General features: G+C 32.4%; 1 protein-coding gene across 1 annotated transcript in view; it reads right to left on the bottom strand.

The window, feature by feature from the left end:
* KIF18A (kinesin family member 18A) overlaps positions 1-22,718 on the bottom strand; it is a 60,135-nt gene that overhangs the window by 11,667 nt on the left and 25,750 nt on the right. The window contains exons 11-13 of the mRNA XM_004682963.2: positions 22,144-22,308; positions 16,923-17,044; positions 13,625-13,857 (exon numbers count right to left, since the gene is read on the bottom strand). Of these exons, the coding sequence (XP_004683020.1) occupies positions 13,625-13,857; positions 16,923-17,044; positions 22,144-22,308 (520 nt within the window). The remainder of the gene's footprint in view (positions 1-13,624; positions 13,858-16,922; positions 17,045-22,143; positions 22,309-22,718) is intronic.

Below are 22,718 nucleotides of genomic sequence, written 5' to 3'. Positions count from 1 at the left end.
ATTTAGAAAGTACACTATTAACAACCATCAACACTACCTGCATTATTCTTATTAGTTGACAATAGGCTCTGGTACGGCTAGGCTGACAATTACCCTCTAGGAAATACAATTTAAAAACAGGAATAAAAATATGATCCATGTTCTACTAAAGAATTTTACTTTTCTGAGAACTAGATAAATGAGATCCAGATCTTAAAATAATTTTCCACTCCCTTTAACATGACATTTGTCAAATTTTCCATTACCAGATATTTTTATACTAATGCAGCAGTGTAAAGACAGTTACTTTTCTCCACTGTGCTGCTACCACCAATTTGGTGGCTATTAATAGCTGGAAGATTAACTTCTTTTCCCCTGAGAGGCAGCAGGGGTATAGAGGATAGAAAACTATATCGAGGATAGAGAACTGAACTGGGAGTCAGGAGACTTGGATTCTATTTCTGGCTTCACCAACGACTCACTGAGTGACCTTGGGCAACTCACTTAAGCAGTATGGACATTAATACCCCTAGAAAAATGGGAATACTACCTTTTTATGCACTAGGAATTTTCTAGGATTAGATAATAACTGTAAAGTACTAGGGTTCAAGAAAGGTCCTAGAAGAGAAATAAGCTTCAACTATTAGCATTACTGCTTTCATAGGGAAAGTTGCAATTTACTTTCTAGTATCCCATCAATACCTAACACAGAGGTCACCAAAACAGTACACTTCAATAAGGTCTCATGTCCAGTTTATCAAGGGTAGCAAATTATAATTTAAAACAAAGGTATTTTTAAAGCAGGCACATCTAAGTGTTATTTGAAAATGCTATTTTTATTATATTCTAAAACTTTGAACAAAATGGAACATGAAGTCTCAAGGGATAAGAATTTCAAAGTCACTATTTTTCTTACAGATATCTAGAGAGTGATAATGTCCAGTGTGGCACTGGATAAATTCCCATGATGGGTGGATCATTTTTCTCCTACTACTAATAAAAAGCATGAAAATAGGAGTCTTCCTTAACATATTGAAGACATACACAAATATTTCCCGGGGTGATCTAAATATATACACACCCAACTTCAAAATTTGATAAGATCAAACTGAGTAACAGTTTGTCAGTGAAAACAATAGTGATATCACAATGATTTATCTTTAGCCATAATTCTGCTCTTCAGGAAGGATATGAATAATTTGAAGGAGAAAGACAGAGATGTAGTAGTTAACAGAGATTTACACACCATGGTTTTACTGGCTACAGACATACAGCATGTATAGAATAAAAATGCAGAGTGTTCTAAAAAAAATTCTATTATTAAATACAAATAAAATTATAAGTGAGTAGAAAATAACAGACGGGCAATTCATGTCTGTATATTAGGCTAACTAGTTGGTAAGGAAAATTCAAGAAATAACCAGAGCAAGAGCAAGATTTAAAAGCTTTAATAAAATTCAACAATAAATCCACTGTGACTACAGTAGGTAATAAACTCTATTTACACATGAAAACTCTAAGAATACAAATGACATTTCACTTTAAATATACTTTCCAGAATATATAAATATAAGTAACATAAAAATAAGTAATATAGGTAATTAATGACAAGAAATCTTTCTCCTTTAACTAAAGAAAATGATCAAGTATTTTAAGTGGGTCCAAGAGATTTGAGACTGTTGGGTTCGGGGCACTGTATACTTAACAGGCTGTAAGAACCACTGATTAGAGTAGGGGCATGTTGGTAAAAGAAACTGCTGTACTTTTCCGTTAGAGTATGTACAGTAACTTTCCAGAAAAGCATGTTTGGGGCAGTTCCCCTTATTCAGTCTGGGAAAATACTACTTAACAATTCTTGGCTCTACAGTGTAGATGATAAAGAAGGAACCTGGAAGCAGATTACAATTTCTTTTAAAAGGCCCCATAAAAGGGACTCTAACAACTAAAATGCCTCAGCAATGTGAGTAGCACATAGGAGGGGAGAGATTAAAATTAAAAATGAATTTTTCTAAGTAGATTCTTGTCAACTGGGATAGAAAAGATAGATAGCTACTTGGGAGGGCAACAATCTCCTCTCTAGGGTCTCTTTCTCTAAGGTAACAGATTACACATCATACTTAAGCATAGGAGTTAGTCAATGTATCTTGTGGTCTAAAAAATTTGCTATATTTAGACCAACTCTCAGGACTTCAAATCTTTAGCATATTTTAAGAGTATTACATATTTATGGCCCTGAAATGGTTTTATACAGGGAATGTATTCAACTATGAATATTTTTTGACATTGATCTCCAAAGCATAGTAATAATCATAATGTCAAGCTATTGAAAAGAAGTCGTTGCTATTATTTAAAATCCAGAATCAATGTTTTAGTAATAGAAGAAAAAAGGTATCAGAAGGCTAGTCATTCCTTTACATTATCTTTTACTGTTTTAGTGAGTTTTCTCTGTGCTAATTATAAGCATACTTTGCCCACAACTTACTGACGAATCTAAAAACTAAGGTCTTCTAATAATTCAGATGCTATGTTCCTCACCAATACACAATACTGAGTATCTGCCAAAGGGAGAAATAAACCATTTATGATAAAGATTAAGTAATATGTGAACTATCCACAATTTGCTGTTATTTAAAACCATCTATTACAGATAATCTGATATGGAAAAATGTTCATGAAATGAAGAAGCATACTAAAGTTACATACGGTATTATCCCAATGTTGAGAAGTCAAATAATCAACAAAACCCAAATTAAAGCAGATAGCTAAAGACCTTGAAAGCCAAAATGAAATGAACACACACATGCACACCAACAACAAAAAAAAACACTTCAAAAACACAAAACCATGGGGGTGAGTAGGTAATAACAGAAAACTGGCATAATCAATGCAAATATTAATACAGTTTATGGCTGACTGGGAAAATTCTGAGTGACTTTACTTTTATCTTCAAATATTTGGTTACTCTATAATAAATAAAATGTCACTACTTTAAAATTTTAAATAATACAAAATATTAAAAAAAAATCATTGTCTAGGGGTAGGCAGGATGCAAAAATATCCAACAACTTATACCCTTTCTTTCAAGTTTCAGAGGCATGAGACTGTTCTTGAAGCCACAGAGTGGAGTTAAATAAGATAATTGTTGAAAATCTGTATAATGTAGTCAGATCCTCTCAATCTTCTTATCACACCACTTCCACTATCAGGTGACTGACTGTTCTGTCACGCTGTTAAAGCACAAGGGGCTGTAGTCTCTGGAAAAGCTGCAAACTTGGGACCAATATATACAGCTGACAATAAGAGAACTAAGTAAATTATTAACAGTGAATGTCTGCAGAATATTATCTCAGTTTACTAAAATACTTGCAGCCAGCCTTACACAACATCTAAATGAGAAATCAGTGAGTTGTTTATAGATTAACCATACAGTAAAAAAGACCTAACCACTGACTTCCTGTGCCCTGCTTCTCCAAAGCTGACTGGAGGGAGGCTTTCTGTAAGAAAGGAACACAGTAAGAAATATACAGTGAAAGGCATATGCCAAACATAAACTGTAAAAGCTCTTCAACAAAGAATTTATGCAGTTCTTGGCTTACCAGGGAACAATATTTATGTAATACACTCAAGAGATTTTACTAGGGGGAAAAAAGGTGAAAATCTGTTTTGGCAAGATGGAGTAAAGAAGGAAATATATGTGTAATATAAAGGTGTTAAATTCTTATCTTTCAAGTAAAAAATAAATTGGAAAAATGTAAACAGTAAGAATGAGCAGTATGAATTGTTAATTTAGAAATGTAGAGTAAAAGCCAGAAAAAATAGCTAATAGGGAAAATAAATATTGGGTATGGGCAGCAATAGGGCACGGTATAGTCCTATAGATACAGTACTTGTTTTCTAATCTATGTACAGGTACTACTTTTATAAAAATAAATTGAATTTTAAAAGGAGGTGGAGTGGGAAGAAGAAGGAGGCAGGAGGGGGAAAAAGGAGTGGGAAAAACACACTCATACACACATGGGCTGTTATGAAAAGGAATTAATCAAACTTAAGGAAAAAACAGATAAAAACTATCTTGTACTTGTTCTGTGACAGCTTTACTCAAATCTGTGGATTGAGTGGGATCCAACTAATTAAATCTATGAAACCTTATATTTAAAAGTCATTGCAAGCAAATAACATGAAATACAATGGGTAATCAAATAGAAGATGAAATGAATATTCTAGGTTCAGGGAAGCTGAGGGAGATCTTTTCTTTACTTAGTCCCAGTAGGGGCTCTATGCTTACTTTCCTACTCATATCAGAAAGAAAGACAGAGTAATAGCTTACCTAGTAGAATTTATTTTTTTTTATTTCTTTTAAATTTGGCTACATTCATTTATTGCAGTTGTAACTACCACAGGATGGCACTTATAGTACAATACTATTTATATTCAATACACTTTACATAATATCTTTATGGCTTACTTAGTATGGATTACAAATTCATACTCTTAAAACTCCATCAATCTTTCCACCTTTATCCTCTGGCAACCATGTTTTACACGTTTGTTTACAAGTTTGACTTTTTTTAGATACACATAAAAGCGATAGCATAAAGACCTGTCTTTTTGTCTTTGACTTTGTATCACTTAGCATAATGTGCTCAGTCAATTCATGATATAGCCAGTGGGAGGACAACATCCTTTTTCATGGCTAAATAATATTCCAGTGTATATATCTACCACTTATTTTGTATCCATTCATCCACTGATGGATACATAGGTTGTTACTGTGTCTTGCTACTGTGAATAATGCTATAGTAAATATGAGTGCATATATCTTACTGAACTACTATTTTCATCTTCTTTAGATATATAACCTAGTAGAATTTAAAGAGGGTTAATAAACATTTGAATTTTTATCATAAATAAATAAATCAGGAGTAAATCATTCAAGATGATGTGAAATGTGAACAGACTTAAAGTCATGAGTCCCAGAAATGAAGGAAAATTCCTTTTACTCAGGGGAATCTAAATATTAGCATGTTTTCTTTTGGTAATTGAAAGTTTATAGAGAATAATACAGATAAATATAAAATTGAGGGTGACAAAACTCTAAAAAATAGAAGACATTTTTATTATAAATAGAAGACATTTTTATTTATAGATCTAATCAGTTTGTTTCCAGACTTTAAGTATCCTAAATTTTAGTTATTTAGTTACAGTATTTCTTATGCCAGTTTTACCTTCATATTTAGATTCTATATGAAGACAAGATATGCTTTAATTTCTTTACATGTTTGTTGAGGAAAATTCGAATGATGAAACAAAGAGGATTCTATTTCCTATTACTATGTTCATTAACCAGAACTAGTTTGGTAATGTCCTGGAATGAAACTGCTCATTGAAAAATAACTTGGATTACTTGTAAAGGTCTAATAAAATTATCCTGAAATTCAGGATGATGTTTAAGGCATAGTCATACCTCACACAGTTGAAGGTACATATTAGTAAAGTAACAATATAATGCATCTAATTGCATTTTTAAGTCACAAAGCTTACAATTTAAGTTTTGCAAAAATGCACATACAATTTTATATGTTTATTGACAGGCACAAGTTTATGGAAGTGGGTTGAAAGTGGATGCTATGTGATTCAACAATATAACTTTTCAAAATGACCATGTGTCACAGTTCAAACCAGAGCTTTAAAAACAATCAGGGAGAAGGCTACTAAAAGATATAGAAGCCCATCTCTTCTAAACCCTTCAATGTTTTGTTTAATGAACCCAATCTTAGTTTTTGTAATACTTATTCATTAATAGTGTAGGAATCTTAAAATATTTATATGATGCTTTAAGGCATCTTATATATAACTGAAAATGCGCATTTCAGGATAAAGTGGTTAGTGTTCTAATCATCTGTTCCTGCATTACGGGGAGATATTCCCGTTTCAAAAAGTTTGTTTACTGTAAATCCACAGAGAAACTTGGACTGCCAAGTTTTAGAAGCCTCTCAAAAGACTTTTAAGTATTAAAAACACTTTTAAAATGAGCTGTAAATGCAAGCACTGAAATGGCGGATCAGATGGAGGAAGAAATATAAACATTTTCATTAGTAACAGTCCAGATTCTAAAGCAATGCTACCTGGATTATAAAATATGTATATAAATATTTGCATACAATATGTAGTGCTGGAAAGAATCCAATGTTATTAATAAAGTCACAGGTTCAAATCAAACAAAGGCAGTAAAATCACAGTTAAATTAATCTGTCTGGCCCACTGAATTGCATTTGATAGCGTTTATAAAAATTACGAATAAATATTTTATGACTAGTTAAGTGGATAACTAAGAGATAAATAAAAAGTTTAGATATTTATCTGCCACTGGCCATCTTTTCCCCCCCAGTTCTGAAATTTTAAGGAATATGAACAACTAATGGCAATGTAATAAAAGCAACAAACTGGACAAATTACTTAGTTAATAAAGTCTTATAAAGAATATTGAAAAGACATTTTGATAAATTGCCTCTCCCTCAAGAGATAGATTTAAAAATGCGCTTATTTGGTATATTGTCCTGTAAGCTATTTAAGAACACCTGTGAGTACAATCTAGTCAATTCTTTTTTTCTACCTTTCAAATACTTAATTTTACCAAGAAGTATATCCCACAGATTTGACTAAGAATTCTGAAATGTTTCTTAAATATGGAAAACATTTCATGCCTAATCTTTATAAAAGTAGTTTTAAGAAATATAAATATATTGTTCTAAGCAACAATATAAGTGTTGCTTATAACAGTAATAAAGTAAAAAATTAGAAGTCCATTTAATGAAATAAATATACTACTATTGAAGATTACTTAAATTCATTCTTGACAGGAAAACTTGTGTATACCAAATGGTTTAGCACCAACATAAAAGAACTAATTATCAATAGTGTATATAAAAAATTGTATTTTTGTTTGGCTTAAAAGAAAAAAAAAACAAGCTACACATTTATGCTAAGAAAAAATGTCCAATAAACTAATAAAACAAAATATTTGAAATTGACAGAAAATATTTCTTCTGCATCTGCTTTTTTTCAAACTAAATAATTGCTTTAAGATCTCAAGGATAAAATATCAATGAAAGAACAATAAACTTTAAAATGATTTCTGACTGTCCGTGGAATTATAGTTTGCTGGGAAGCTACATTATGATAGCTGCTATTATTGTGAAGTAAAAGAATTTTACAGACTAGTTTATATTCCCTCTAACAGTGTAAAATAAACATTGTAAACCAAGGTTACCTCAAAAAAATTAAAAATTATAATGGAAATGAAAAGAGTATGTGTAGACTAAGAGGAAAGAGCTCATGAAATGACTTGTAGAAGCATTTAAAGGGAAGGCTTCGTGAGAAAGCAGTATCACAACTGGACTCTTGATGAGAAGGACTTAGAAAGATCTAGGTTGTTGGATGGTGGAAGAGTGAACTGTATTGAAGATAGAAGAAAAAGCCTGTAAAATGCAGAGCAGGGGACAGAAATCTGTTTCTGAGAAGTTTGGCAAGTTTGTAGGCTGTTTGACAAGGACTAGGAAGTCTTTGAAGATTAAGAAAGGGATCTGCACTTAATAAAGATGATCATTTTAATGTGAAGGATAGATTGTAAAGGGGAGAGACTAGAGAAATGGAAAACAGTTTAGATGTCACTGTAATTATTTATTTTTTACATCAAATGTTCTCAGAATGTTTTAAGAAATATTCTTTCCTGGCTCTCATTGATTTAAATAATCTGTAAAACAAGTACTAACTGGTGATTTTCAAATGATTTCTTAGATAGAAGAAGCTTATATTTAATTTTTTAGCTTTTTGAAATATTCCACAGATGGTTCCTTTCTAAAAAGGGGCTACATAATTTATCATGAATGAGTTAAAAATCTCTCTCTTAAAAAACTGCCAGGCCTTTTGGGGTCACCTTTTGAAGTGCCATATAATATGTTCAGAATGATTTTGCCCAGAGGAACTAATTTATCAAATGCTTAAGACTGAAAAGTTAAAAGATTTTCAGAACTGTATGTTAGTCTAAAAAGTAGAATGCAGTATTTAGCAAACATGAGTCATAGGCAGAAAAGTAGGGGTCATGTCAGAAAGATACTGATGAATGGGATTAGACCTAATTGAGGTTTGGTACAAAATGATAGTGAGGATTTTTCTTTTGCTAGTATTCATGTTAATATGTACGTGAGAAGGTATTTTGGGAAACTACACTAAATTAAAATTAGTTGGCAAAGTTTTAAAGTGAAATAAAGTATTAATATATGCATTTCAATAAACACTTCTAGGCTACAAATGATTGATACAATTACTGTGCTAATCATAAATCTGGATTCTCTGTAACAGCTTTGTGACTCATGGAATTCACAGGTGCAAATGATACTGGTGAGTGAATTTCAACTATTAAAAAGGTATATAACCTCAAAGTACTACCAAATCAATAAACATTTTATAATGTATTTACAAGGTACTATTATAGTATTAATGCCTATACAGCTGATATCAACTATATACAAGTATTATAAAGAAAGAAGATATTTCCCAAGCATTAAAGAATTGTCAGCCCTTTAAAATCATCTAGCACTTTATGAGTAGTAAATTAACCATAACCTGTTGGTATTTGTCTCTGTGGGAAATAACAGATAGCATGTTTTCCTCAGACTATTTTACTAGCATTCATGCTTATGTAAGATGGAGAAAAAGGTTAATAGTAAGTCCCTTACAATTTATATTAAAATTTGTAGATATAGGCCCTCCCTGGTGGTGCAGCGGGTTAAAGCACTGCACTGAGAAGCTAAAGCCACTTCCACATGAGTTCGATTCCCACCTGCCCCGGAGGTGACCACATGGCGTGGCAGAACTCTCCTGACCCGCCCGCTGCTCCCCTCAGCAGTGTACTTCATCGATCTGCCTGTTCTGCTCCCCACTCTGTCTCTGGGGAAGCCTCTCACTGCCCCTGAGCCTCTGGCCTGTACCCCAGTTCTGTATGTACAAATAAATCTTTATAAAAAAAATTGTAGATATAGATGAATAACTATATCTATATCTATACCACCTGTGCTCATGCTGATGAGGGTCAAATGAAATATATTTGGGGCTAAAAGCATGATTTCTGATGTTTATTGCAATGACTAGATTTTGAGATATAATGAGAAAACATGGAGGATTTAGCTTATAAACATCCTTGCTGTTTTATATTTCTTATGTGAAGAAACAGAATAACAATTACAGATTTTTAAAATAAAATTTCATTTTATTAAATTTTTAGGGGAAACCTAAACTTATGTAGAAATGCTATATTTAATAAAAGTATCTTTACTGTAAGACACCAGTTCTACTAGTATCTTTACTTAGTGTATTTGAAGACAAAACCACTGACACAGGGATAAAATTTAAAAACAGGAACACTTACAGAGAGAAATATAACTAATATGTTTCCAGATGGATAATGAGGAAATCTTGACTTTTCATTTAATGTCAGCAATGTTATCAGTTCCATACATAAATCTTGCTGCTGGCATCCCCATCCTGCATGGTACTCTGCGTGTTTTTTTCTGTTGTCTCTTGATAAATATTTACTCCAAATCAATGGATGTGTATTGTTTGGAGGTAAAAATTAAAGTCAAATAAATACCCATCTCAAAATCACACACTCAAAGTGGGTAATATTAAAATTAACTTAATTTTAGAAGTTTCTTCATGAAAAGATATATAGACTGATAAAATAATTCTATCTAAGGATACTTTTAATAATATGTACAAGACACAAATGAAAATTCTGAAGCTACAAGGAACATACAGGAAGATATATATGGAGAAAGAAAATTGTTCTAGTATGACAAGTTTGGAAAAATACAAAGGCAAAATAGACTGGAAAAATTTACTCTAAATTTATTTTTTTCCTTTTTCTTAAAATATTTTTATTAAAATAACATTGGTTTAACATTATATATGGTTCAGAGTACAGGATTATAATTTAAAATCAGTATATACTAATTTAAATACATCACTAAAAATCTATGAGTAACTGCTTTTAGTCAATTAATACATTTTTCTTCACTGCCTTCCCTTCTGGTAATAATATTTATGTCCTACCTAGGGATAGCCAAAGACATTTCAAAAGCAAAGAGTGATATAAAGGGAATAGCTTTGACCTTATACTCAAAAATATGATAAGGTTTCAATTATTAAATAGCAGATACTAGCTTGAGGATAGAAAAGCCAAAGGATAGGATGGAAATCCAATGAACAGAATCATAAATGACAACTTATTGTATGTAAAACAAAAATACACAGGAGTAGAATGTCAATGGATATTATACAAAAATGACATATTCTTTGGAAAAAATAGGTTCTTGTCTATTATATCATAAAGTAGGAGAACATGAAAATTTAAAAATGTAAACTTTTAAACTTTTGAGGCATGATTCCAAAGACAAATAGAATAAAAACATTTCACATCACACAAGTTAAAAAATATCAGTATGAAAAAAGGACATTTGAACAAAGGTAAAAGTGAATGTTAAACTTGAATATATTTGCAAAGTGTATTTTATAGGAAAGGGTTAATACCCCTTGATGATTTCCTCTAGTCCTAAGATTTTAAGTATCATCTAAATGTTAACAACCCTCAAATTTATATTTCAGTTTGACCTTTCTTTCTAAATTCCATATTCTTATATGCAATTGTTTATTTGATGTGTTCACTTGTATGTATCTTAGACAAATATAAAATGCCCTAAATCGCAACTCTTAATTTTCTGAACCTCATAAACTTGCTTCATCTGAAGTCTTCTCCACCTCTTTTAAGGTGACTTGGTTCTTTTAGTTGCTAAGCCAAAAGTTTTGGTTACTCCTGACATTTCTTTCTCTCATATCTCAAAGCCCAGGTCAGGGAAGCCTGATGGTTCTATCTTCAAAACAGAACATATCCTACCACTCCTCACCATTTCCACTGGTGCCAATCTAGTCTGAGCCACCACCATATTTCCCCCAGGTTATTGCAGTAGTCTTCTGTTTCAATACCTGCCAACAAAGCAGTCTAAGATCTTTAAAAAACATGACTGAGTAAATGATCTTTCTGCTCAGATCATATTATGATTTCTAGTTATGGTCATAGTCTAATTCCTCATAAATAATCTACAAGGTTCAATGTGAGTGGTCTGCTTTTTTCCCTTTATCATTACAATCTCATAACTATCTATTTTCCTTATTTTTCCTTAATACCAAGTAACTGTGCTCCTTGCCATTCCTTAAATATACCAGGCAAATTCCTGTGTTGGAGATTTTGTACTAGTTCCACTACCTGAAAAATGACTGTGTCCCAGGTATCCACATAGTTAACCCTGTGAAAGCCTTCACATTTATTAGTGAGGCCTACTCTGATGCTACTTAAAATAGGAACCTCTCCATCACTCTCCTCTGTCCCTCAATTTTCACATAGCGTGGTACTTAGTATAACCTAAAATTCTTTTAAATTTATTTATTATGTTTAGTATCTGTGTCCCTCTACTACAATGTAAGTGTCATGAGGGTGCAGAAGTTTGTTTAATACTTGGATGTATCCACAGCATCAGGTAAGTACCTGGCACACAGAAGTTCAATAAATATTGTTGAATGAATGAATAAATATCTGTATCTTAAACTCCTATAAATAAACAACAATCTTGCAAAAGTTGACCATACTAGAAAAATGTTAACAAAAATGGCTAGGTCATTTGCAGAAGAGTATTAAATAGATGAAAAATATATTCAAACACACTTAAATAAAGTAAAACAGTGGAAAGGAAATAACATTTATGACTCTTTAACTGGCAAGGAATTAATAACTAGTAAAGACAAAAGATCCATAGATTTAAAAGGATTTAAAGATACAGCAACCTATGACAAGTTATAAATCTTATTTAAATATTCATTTAAATAATTATAAGAAAAAGTCATCTAAACATAATTAGATATTTGATATTAGGTATGACAAAGGCACTGCAGCTTTTTTTTTTTTTTTTAAGATACTCATATATAGGTTGAAGATATGATACATTGTTTGAAATGTCTTCAAAATAAATTGACGTAGATACAGTTGGGTTGGAAGAGAATAAGAGTGCTTGAGACTAGCCACGATATATTTTCAATAAAAAGTCCATATTTATAAACTATAACAAGATTTCTGTAGTCTTTCTCTTTGAAAGTGTTATGAAAGGGAATTAAGATCCAAATGATCCAAATAAATGTTTTTACTTTGTTGACAAGTATAGTTTGTACAATTACATTGCAAGTGAAATATGGATTTTTAAATAAGAATGATCAGTATTTGGCAAGTTGTTAGTACTTTTCAATTTTGGTGTTAAATTCCATTTCCTCTCCAAAATCTTGAATACATTATAAAGAATGAATCAAGGCCTAAAACGTATGAGAATCTGAAAACAAATGAGTTTTTTATCATCATAGATAAAAATTAGGTAATTTCTATGACAATGCTTTATTATATATAATCTGCAACTTCCTAGTCATTTTAAATTAAAAATGTAATATAGATAAAATTAATAAATAGAAACCTAGGTAATTTAAACAAACCCCTCTGTTCAAGGCAACTAAAATAACTAGAGAAAATATAAGAAACATCTGCTTGAAGGCATAGGAAAGCTAACATGATTATGAAGAATTATAAGTGAGTATCAGGGAAACTGGAGGCTCATGAAGGTAATCTCTGCCTTTGTAGCCATTCCCCTTGAGGTTCATTGTTGATGCTAGAGGAGGCAGCCAACAAGTCTGACAAGTTATTGAGGGCTTTGTGCAACTGGGGTGGGGTGCTGAAATTAGATTTTAGAACCCACTAAAGGGAATCCTTTGTAAGCCTCTCTGCCAAGTTGGGATCCTGAATAGCTAGCTATACTTTAAAGGATAATCAGGAGTAAGAAGACTCTTGCAGAAACTGCAGGTCACTTTCAAATTATCTGTCTCTGAAACTGGAATGATGTGATTTTGGATTGCTATAGCTATCACAAGACTGAAGGAAACAAAAATAATCCTAACAAAGGAAGATACCACTGTTAGAAACGTTGAAGTATTTCTATAAATAATTCTGCAAATACCATCTGATGAAAAAAAAGTTAGCATATATTCATGGAAATGAGACCAGGTCAATGAAAACCAGCAGAATAGCAGAATAAGAAAACAGAACAAACCCAGAGATTAAAAATCAAATGTTATCTTGTGATTTAAATGTCCCAAGCACACTTCAATGAGAGAAGAGATACCAAGTACTTATTTAAAAAAAGAGTAAATTCTATGTTGCTAGATGATATTACTATATTATTAGGCATTGTAGAGTTATAGTTATTAATTATATAGTGCTTAACCTCGGTTAAACCTAAAGAAGGAAGGCAGTAACATTATTTCATCAAAAATGGGTACGAAAACTTCAAGGTTTTACTTCCAGATTCCTTTAGAACACCAATACATACTTGCTCTTAGATCTTGGTAAATACACGTTAATTTAAATGATTACATAACACATTTCCCCACTAATTCTCAAAGTAGCCAAGCCTATTAAAAAATCAACTGGTCTGTGGATGCTGTATAAAGGAGGGTGCTCTATAGACTTACTTAATAAAATAAAAGCTGTACTTACAAGGTGTAGACTGAAGTGGTACAAGCTGGGGAAAAGTCATAAGAATAGAAATGTCTGGTAAATTGTTTTGCTTGGAATGTTCAGTGGTTTGGTCAGCCCAAACTACCACTTTTTTCCTCTCTACCAAATGTTCAATTTCTTTGAAGTCAGATTCAAAGGCAGCATTTAACAGGCCAGCTTCTTTTACTGTGCAATATTGTTTTCTTAGGGCTGGAAGCAAAGCATTCAATACTCTGTATAGAGAAGGTAAGAAGAAAAGAAGATAGTGAATTATAAATAAATTATTAGATATCTAAGTAACATTAAAAGTAATGCCAAATCATTAAAATGATTCTCTCTATATATGTTCCTTTCTTTAGAAAATTTTAATCAAATAGTTCAAAATATCCCTACTATATTAAGTATGTAAGTGGAAAGAACCTTGGATTGGAATTAAAATCACCAGGCTGTTGTAGTCTGAATTGCTTTTCACCTGCATCTCCATTATTTTGGAACAAACATAAGCTGAATTGTCCCCTTTTTCAATGTTAGATACAACCAGATGATTGCTGGTCAAAATAGATTATTTTGAGAGCTAAGTGAGTTAAATACATATGAAAACTTATTTGCAAAGTGTGATGTGATGTACAAACCAAAGATATTGTTATTAATTACCATGGTATAGAAATGAAAAATTAATACAATCAAACAATGAGGCTAATTTTAGGTATAGAACATAAAAAACTAGTAACAAATGAACAAAGTTGAACTTTTGTTCAAGTTTACTCTTCATGAACTAAAGCAATGGTTTTTAATTGCAAGGAAAATGTGGAAAAGGATGATGGGTATGGGGAATCATTGAAAATCTTAGTTGTGATTCAAAACTTTTCCCTATTTCTGTCAATCAGGGAAGCACAGAATATATCTTTCAATGTATTAAGACTTCATTGAAGAAATGCCACAGCTAAACACTTATAATTTTGAAATGATTCAGTCAGGTATAGTGAAGTAGTTAATATTTGATATTCCAGTTGATTCAAAACATCTAGAACAGAGTCATTCAGAGTATGATTAGAGCAGTTGGAAGAACAGACATTAATTTTAACACACAAGAATATAAATGCTTTGTTGCCTGGGAGTCTTAAGTAGATAGTAGCATAAATTGTCTTTTTTCTTTTTTGATGGGGATGGGAATGAGTTGGAAGTACTCCCTTTAAACTAGTAGGTAACCACAATTCTTATCTTTAGGGAAATGTCATTAATTAGAAAGTAAAAAATAATGATTTACTGAATATCTGTATTAATCGCGTTAAATGGCCTGCTACTCTTGGAGAGACTCCAGTCTTTCTCAAAACAGGTAAGAGTGGCTACTATGCTTAACTTGTTTTTGCAATCATGGTTTATGCTGAACAGATGATTGCCTTCTGGAACGTCTGAAATTTTCATATATCCTAGAAGGTGCCCATGCAATCAACTCCTAGTAAAAACTCAAGCAGCGAGTGTCTAATGAGTTTCCAGAGGAGACATTTGATATATGTAGTTACAACATTTTGCTGGAAGACTTAAGTGCACTCCTGTGCAAATCCACTGGAGGACATGACAGTTTGCATTTTGTCTCCTTGTGGCTCCTGCCCCATGTCATGTACCTTTTCCTTTTGCTGATTTTGTTTCATGTCTTTTTTCTGTAATAAATTATAATACAACTGTATGATGGGGTCATGTCATTCCTCTTAGTAAATCATCCAACCTGAAGGTGTACAACACATGTTGTTGATTTACTTTTGCATTTGAATCTCTCAAATGCTTTTTTTTTTTATTTTTTAACTTAAAAAAATTTTTTTTTAAAGATTTATTTATTTATACATACAGAACTGGGATACAGGCCAGAGGCTCAGGGGTGGCAAGAGGCTTCACCAGAGACAGAGTGGGGAACAGAACAGGCAGATCTATGAAGTACACTGCTGAGGAGAGCAGTGGGTGGGCCAGGAGAGGTCTGCCACACCATGTGGTCACCTCCGGGGCAGGGGGGAATCGAACTCATGTGGAAGTGGCTTTAGCTTCTCAGTGCAGTGCTTTAACCTGCTGCGCCACCAGGGAGGACCAAGAATCTCTCAAATTCTTTATAGAGACAATATAATTTAACATATAAGAAAACTAAAGTTTAATGAAGTTAACATAATTTATGAAAGGTTATAGTGCTAATATGCTGGAATTCAAGATCAACTACAAAACACACTATTCTACCATGCCATATGACTTCTGCATTTTTTTAAGTTAGTCAGAAATCTCTTTTCCATTTTGAGGCACAAATTTTATCTTAAATGTATTAATCTATGTCTAATGTAACAAAAATAGTTTGGCTGAAATAAATCAAAGTCTCTTTGATAATTTTAGTTTTTGCAGGTGATTTTAATACTGGTAAATGAATATTTGGTACCAGGTATAAAAGTATGAGAAGGTTAGTTTGTCTTCTACGCAGTCAACCTAAGTTTTTATACCTTAGAGTTTTATACCTTTATAAACACTAGTAGAATTCTAATTAAATTTTAAAGAAGCAAAAGTCATTATCAAAGTATATTGCTAATGTTTCACTGTAATAGAGTGACACCCAAGGAGTTGATGAATGTATATCCAAGGTAACAAAAACTAAGACTAAGTTATACTTTTCAAAAATATTAAATTTTAAAAACCAAAATGTTATAACTGAGCTGTTAAAGCATTCTATAGCATTACCTAAAAATTGGGACACAAAGCTAAAAAACATACAACTGTAACAAATTTTATTTTAATGACAATGTAAAATTTTCTAGAAATATAAATGATTACAAACTGCTTACTTAAAAGTCCAGTTGTACTAATGGTAATTCTTTGTAAGAGGAAATGGCTGGTTAGAGCATAGCGGTAGAAGAGACTCCTTTATTCCGTGTAGACATTTTCAAATTTTGTATCACTAGGCATATGTTACATAAGAATAATACAATTTTAAAGAAAAGTGCTTTCAAAATCACAAAGCCCTGTAAGTGTTAGTTGAAACAGAGGAACCACATCTTTTTTCACTTCTCCATGTTTTCCAACTCTCCAAGCTTAAGAAAATGATGTCACACTTATACAACTCAATTTTCTGGCAGTGATTCAAGTTCCTTACATCTACAGTATAAAATTTGCACTGGACTGTGGTGATGACACATGGGTGAACTGGTGGTGGGAAGTCCATCGGGATTACAAATGAGATGAAAAAAATGAAGAATGATGTAAAAAAATAAAAATAAAAATAATTTGGCAAAAAAAATTTGTAGAACAGGTAAATTCATGTACTTACGCCTCTGTCTGCCTGTGTTGCTGTTCCTGAAGACAAACTAGATCTATCATATGTTTAATTTGAGCTTTCAGGTCTTTGTTCTGGAGGTGCAAATGGTGACAGTGAAGATCTTTACTGAGTTCCTGGGGAAAACAATTAAAACTACACTTCAGATTCCTTTAAAGTTGTTAAAATCAAAACAACCTTAATAGAAATTATTTTAAACAGCGCACACTGTTTTGATTTTTTTTAATATATAAAATGTTTAGAAACAATTTTAAACAAGCAAGAATTTAAGTACAAGTAGTTCACTGTATAATTAAAAAGTAAGATATGGTTCAATTTCCCTCAGAAATTGAAGAGTATGGCCAGCTTGGATACCTCTTGTCCCTGATAAACTCAGTTATATCACTCATAAGTAACAATTTCATGTCTTTATTTTATTTAGTTTCTCTGTCTGAACCAGGCCCAGCACCAGAAAAGGGGCTGTGTCAAAATAGTTTATTATTTATTTATTTAAAGATTTATTTTTATTTGTGCATATAAAAATTTTGTGAAACAATTCTGAAAGCAGGGAAGCTGTGCCTGGAACTTCCTCCTAGGGATTACTTTCATTTAAATTCTTTAATAGTCCTTCCCAACCTGCAGTTGACCTTTGATTTGCAAATAGCTGAAGCTGTCTTTTCTCTCTTTTTTTAAAAATATTTCCTATGTCAGTGATAGACACTATGAGAGGCCAACAATGGCCCTCTATATGTCTGAGATATAGCAAAGCTAGAGGTTATTTACATAATTTATGGATTGCAAGTCAAGAAATATACCAAGTATTTTTGATAAAAGTTCTTTTAAGGGGTGATATGAGTCAGGAGATTTTAGAGATGGTCTCAGTGATGACATAAATATTATATCTTTAAATTAAAAAATATGACTTATAGAGTGAAAATACCTAAAATTTATGAACATAACTAGGTTATCTCTTTAGTCTTTACCACTTAGAAAATAGATTACAATAATGTGAAAATATTTTTCAAATATTCCATCTTTACACCTTGAAATAATCCCTGAAGATATTTCTTTGATAACCTTATCCTGTTACCTTTTTAAACCACTCCTCTTTCAAAGAGACAAGTCTTGCTTATATTATTGTATTAATCAATAAATAACGGCCTGTGACTTTTAGAAAACCAAGTTTACAGTTTAGGTATTTTCTTGTCTTGCAAAGTAATGACTATGAATGAAAGATCATCCTGAGAACGACAAGTAGGTTAGTTAAGCTGGAAGTGAAGAATATAATGAGGTGATATATAAAATGTGGGGAACTATTTGGGCGCTGTGTTAGATCTAGAAAAATCGTAATAAAGCGTCTACGAGGGAGAAGGCACTGAAGAGTCATATGAACAGGATTACCTTTTTGGAAAACTTCTTTTAATCACAGTGAAGAAAATGAATTACAGTGGAAAATGAATTACAGTGGAAACAGACCAAAGACAGCAGTCTAATGATGAAGGATGGGAGTCTGAATTGGGGTGGTGGCAATGGGAGACAGAGAGAAGTGGGTGGATAGCTCTGAGAGGTTAACAAGTAAGTAAGGAATGCTAGGGAAAAAAAGCATTAATTGAAAGTAACAGTACTGTGTTTGTTCCACTGTTGTATACTACTTATCAGTCCATTTACAAAGTTACTACTCAGCTTTCTTATGTAGGAAAGCTAATAACTAGCTATTTCAATTATTAGCGAAAAATATCTACAAAAATGAAAACTGAGGTAGGATAGGAGGAGCTGTTTCCCCTTCCCCAAATTATTTATAATAAAATACAATGAAAAACATGAACTTCGAAGAATAATTCCAAGTCCATATTTAGTTGTGCAAAAGTTCTACATAAGAGTTGTAGAAAGTAACATACCTCTGACATATCTTAAGAGGTATGAGCTCACACCTCTAGATCATATTCAGTGTTGTAGGCCACTGTTGTCTCAATTAAAAAAATAATCAAGGGCTATAGAAGGCACATTGCTACAAATTCAGATTAGGCTATACTAAAAATATATGTTTACTGAAATAAATAATATTAACTTTATAAATGCTATTAAAAAGGCAAAACCAGGCCCTCTCTGGTGGCACAGTGGGTTAAAGCACAGCACTAAGAAGCTAAAGCCACTTCAGCATGAGTTTGATCCCTGCCCCGGAGGTGATCCATATGGCGAGGCAGACCTCTCCTGACCTGCCCACTGCTTCCTTCAGTAGCATACCAAATTACAGTATAAGTATAATATATGTTAAGTAAAACTATGAGAGGGAACATACTCCAGTGTTAACATTTTGGAATGATACATATATGCATTTAAAACTATTTTTATGAAGGTATTTAATGCCACCAAACCATAAATGTTAGAACGATCAATTTTATGTTGTATTTTATCATACAAACATCTGTTTGGCCCCTTCATGACAATGCTTTTGTCTACCAGAAGAGTTAAATATTCTTTTAGATCACCACAATGAAATAGCAATATAGAAAACTTAAGAATCTTTAATACTTGTAATTTTATGTTCTTTACAAATTAACCTTGAGAAAAAAGAGCTTTAGGTACACATGGTCTTCAATAAATAAGTGAACTAAATGCCTTATAATGAATCAAAAAGTATAATAAATATTCACAACCTTTTCAAGAAAATGATCTCTTAGTCACTGAATGAGGAACACTTGGCCAGGGCTATCAGCTGAATACTTTTTATTCAGAACATGGCTTGTGTAATCTGACTGCTGCAGTGTTCGGATGGGGGTTGTTGCATTCTACAGTGTATTTCTACAGATTGAGATGTCTCAAATTTAGCATGGAATTTCAAAAATTACCTTTCTAAGCCAAGATGACTCCTATTACAGTTTATCGATCATTTTCTGTTATTTGCTTACTCCTTTGAAACCATGTAAATATGTCTATTATATTGTCTTAAGACAAATATGGCCTTTAAAAAGATTTTATTTCTCATCTAGAATAGTTACTAATATTATGTAATTAAAAAAATCTCTCTCTACACATATAAATAAATGCAATATTATCTAGTTATGATTTCCCTCAAAACTAAACTACAATCTAGGAAAAACTGTACATAGCTTCAACCCGATTCTCAAGGACATCTAAGACCCCAGATGTCAGAATCACTGTGCTGGGGTAAAAAAAGAGAAAATATTTTATAATGAAGCTAACACTGTTGCATTCCTTCTGTATACACTGTTCCTTGGCTATTGATGGTTATATTATCATTGCTTAAAATATTAAATGATTGGCTCTCCCTGGTGGCGCAGCGGGTTAAAGCACAGCACTAAGAAGCTAAAGCCACTTTCACATGAGTTCGATCCCCGCCTGCCCCGGAGGTAACCACGTGGCAAGGCAGAACTCTCCTGACCCGCCCGCTGCTCCCCTCAGCAGTGTACTTCCTCGATCTGCCTGTTCTGCTCCCCGCTGTGTCTGGTGAATCCTCTCACCCTCCGCATCTCTGGCTTGTACCCCATTTCAGTATGAATAAATAAATCTTTAAAAAAACAAAAATTAAATGATCATCAATATCTAAGCAGTGTTAGGCCTTTGTATAATAAAGCTTTCATTTAAATTTATAATACCTTAATATATTTTAAAGATGAGAAATTAAGACAATGAAGTAAATTATCTTACCAAAAGTCAGTTATGGTTAGTATTCAACGCTACATCAAATACTAGAATTATGACCTACTCCCATCCCAAAGTTCATTCTCTTTCTGATAATTTACTTTCTTTCACAGGGAATATTATAAAGTATATTATCAATTAGGTTATATTATTATAAAGTCCTATTAAAGTATGCTCTGTACTACGTTTAATTGCTAGTCTGTTGAACTAATTGGCTAGCATGTTTTTAACAATACATTTTGAAGACTTCTAGAATTATAGAGCTGCAGATTAACATGTCTTACCGTCTATATATTTCTACGCTGAAGACCTAACCAGTCTCTATTTGTTCCAGGCTTTTATCTTAAGGAACATGGCGCTGCTGCTTACTACTCACTGCTCCTTTTACTATCTCGAGTTGTCACAATTGACCACTTTTGCTCGCCTCCACTCTCCCTAGTCAAAGATTTAATGCTACACCATGGTCATGTACAATGATTACTTGATAATTAGATAATCCTTCCTTAATCATGATTAGCATTTCAGAAAAGCATCAACATAAGAACTTTAAACATATCTCCTTTTATAAAGTGAAGAAACTGTTCTTGTGAAGTATTAGGTATCTGGATAAAATTACTTATTTTGAAACAGGTGCCTGCTAGTTGTTATTCTATTTATTTTTCTTTTCTTGTTAAGAGAACCCTAGGGTGATGTGTTCATAGTGATTAGTGTGTGTTGCAAAATTAGTCACCTGTCTAGTCTCCCTTAGATCTAGGTAGACTAGATTCTAGCCAATAAGATTTATCTGGTAGGAACTTCTGGAATAATTTTTGCTCTTTTAATACAGATACCTTTCTTTCTTACTCTTTTGGTCTAAATGTGAACCTGAGCCTAGAGACCAAATAGTGATCTTGCAATCATGGAATGATGATATTAGGAATGAAGTATATATTTCTAGACTTATTGTTTAGGGGATAAAATACATCCCTATGTGGTGAAGACACTGAAGCCAGATTTCTGCAATCTTGTGGTTGAATACAATTCTGATCTAATTTAGCTACTAGCCATGATTATTAATCAATACTCTATAAATGTTACTTACCATTTGCCATTCCAAGTAGAATATCTTTAGTTCAATGAAACTCACCCTCTCCCCACCAATATGCAAATCAGCTTTCTTTAACAATACTACAAGTCATGGTAGCCAGACTTAAAACTAATTTTGCACAAAATATCAAGTATCAAAACAAACTTAAATTGCCTACATGATGTATCCTCAAACATAGCTTGAAGCAAGAGTATCCTAATTTAGGTCTAACTCACAACACAACTAGATGAAATCTACTTAAAAATAACATTTAAAAGTAATTTCCATCTTCCAATATAGGAAAGGCAACACTATACTAGGAAATCTAGTATATAATTAGCAAGGCAGAGGTATATTCTGTGAAAACAGCAAAAATAAGTAAATTAAACCTCAGTGAGATGAGGCAACTGTTGTCTTATGAAAGATATTTAACCCACAATGAAGACAATGGGTTTCAAAAACCTCAGTTATCACAAACTAAATCTAAATACATGAACACATCTATACCTTTGGAATATGACCATTTTGAGTTAAGAGTCCCATTTCATTTTCCACACGATGCAACCAATTAGTATTCTCATCAAATTGCTTCAATTCCTCTTCCCTTTTCTTCTCTAGATAGCATCGGCGAGTTTTTAACATGGCAAGTCTATTATCACGTTTGCAAGTGGCCTGAAAAACAGTGCAATTAATAGTCAAACTAGTATTTTTGATATTTGATGTATGAGATATTAATGAATTAGTATATTTTCTTGTAGGTGCAGTATTGTAGTATTCTTAGTCTATACTTTTGTACTTAACGCTATTTTCCCTTTAAAAATCTCACAATACCACTAGCATGAAAATAGGAAATTGAGTAATAAGTCATTTTAATAAAATTACATGATGAGAGTTTATGGCTTTAAAAAATACAATGGTCATATTTAAGACTCATAACTACTCTTTTGTGCTAAAATATACTACTTTCAATGTTGCATTTAAAAAGTTTGTAGAAGGCCTGATAAGTTCCATGATTTCTGTATTCTGGTTCAAAAAAGATGCATGTTTTGCTCTGCTTTCCTCCAGTGTGAGAGATGTGAAGA

The sequence above is a fragment of the Condylura cristata genome, unplaced genomic scaffold, assembly GCF_000260355.1.
Source record: "Condylura cristata isolate star-nosed mole 26May11 unplaced genomic scaffold, ConCri1.0 scaffold00015, whole genome shotgun sequence".
Taxonomy (NCBI): Eukaryota; Metazoa; Chordata; class Mammalia; order Eulipotyphla; family Talpidae; genus Condylura; species Condylura cristata.
The sequence above is the reverse complement of the archived record's forward strand: the minus strand, read 5'-3'. Positions and strand labels throughout refer to the sequence as shown.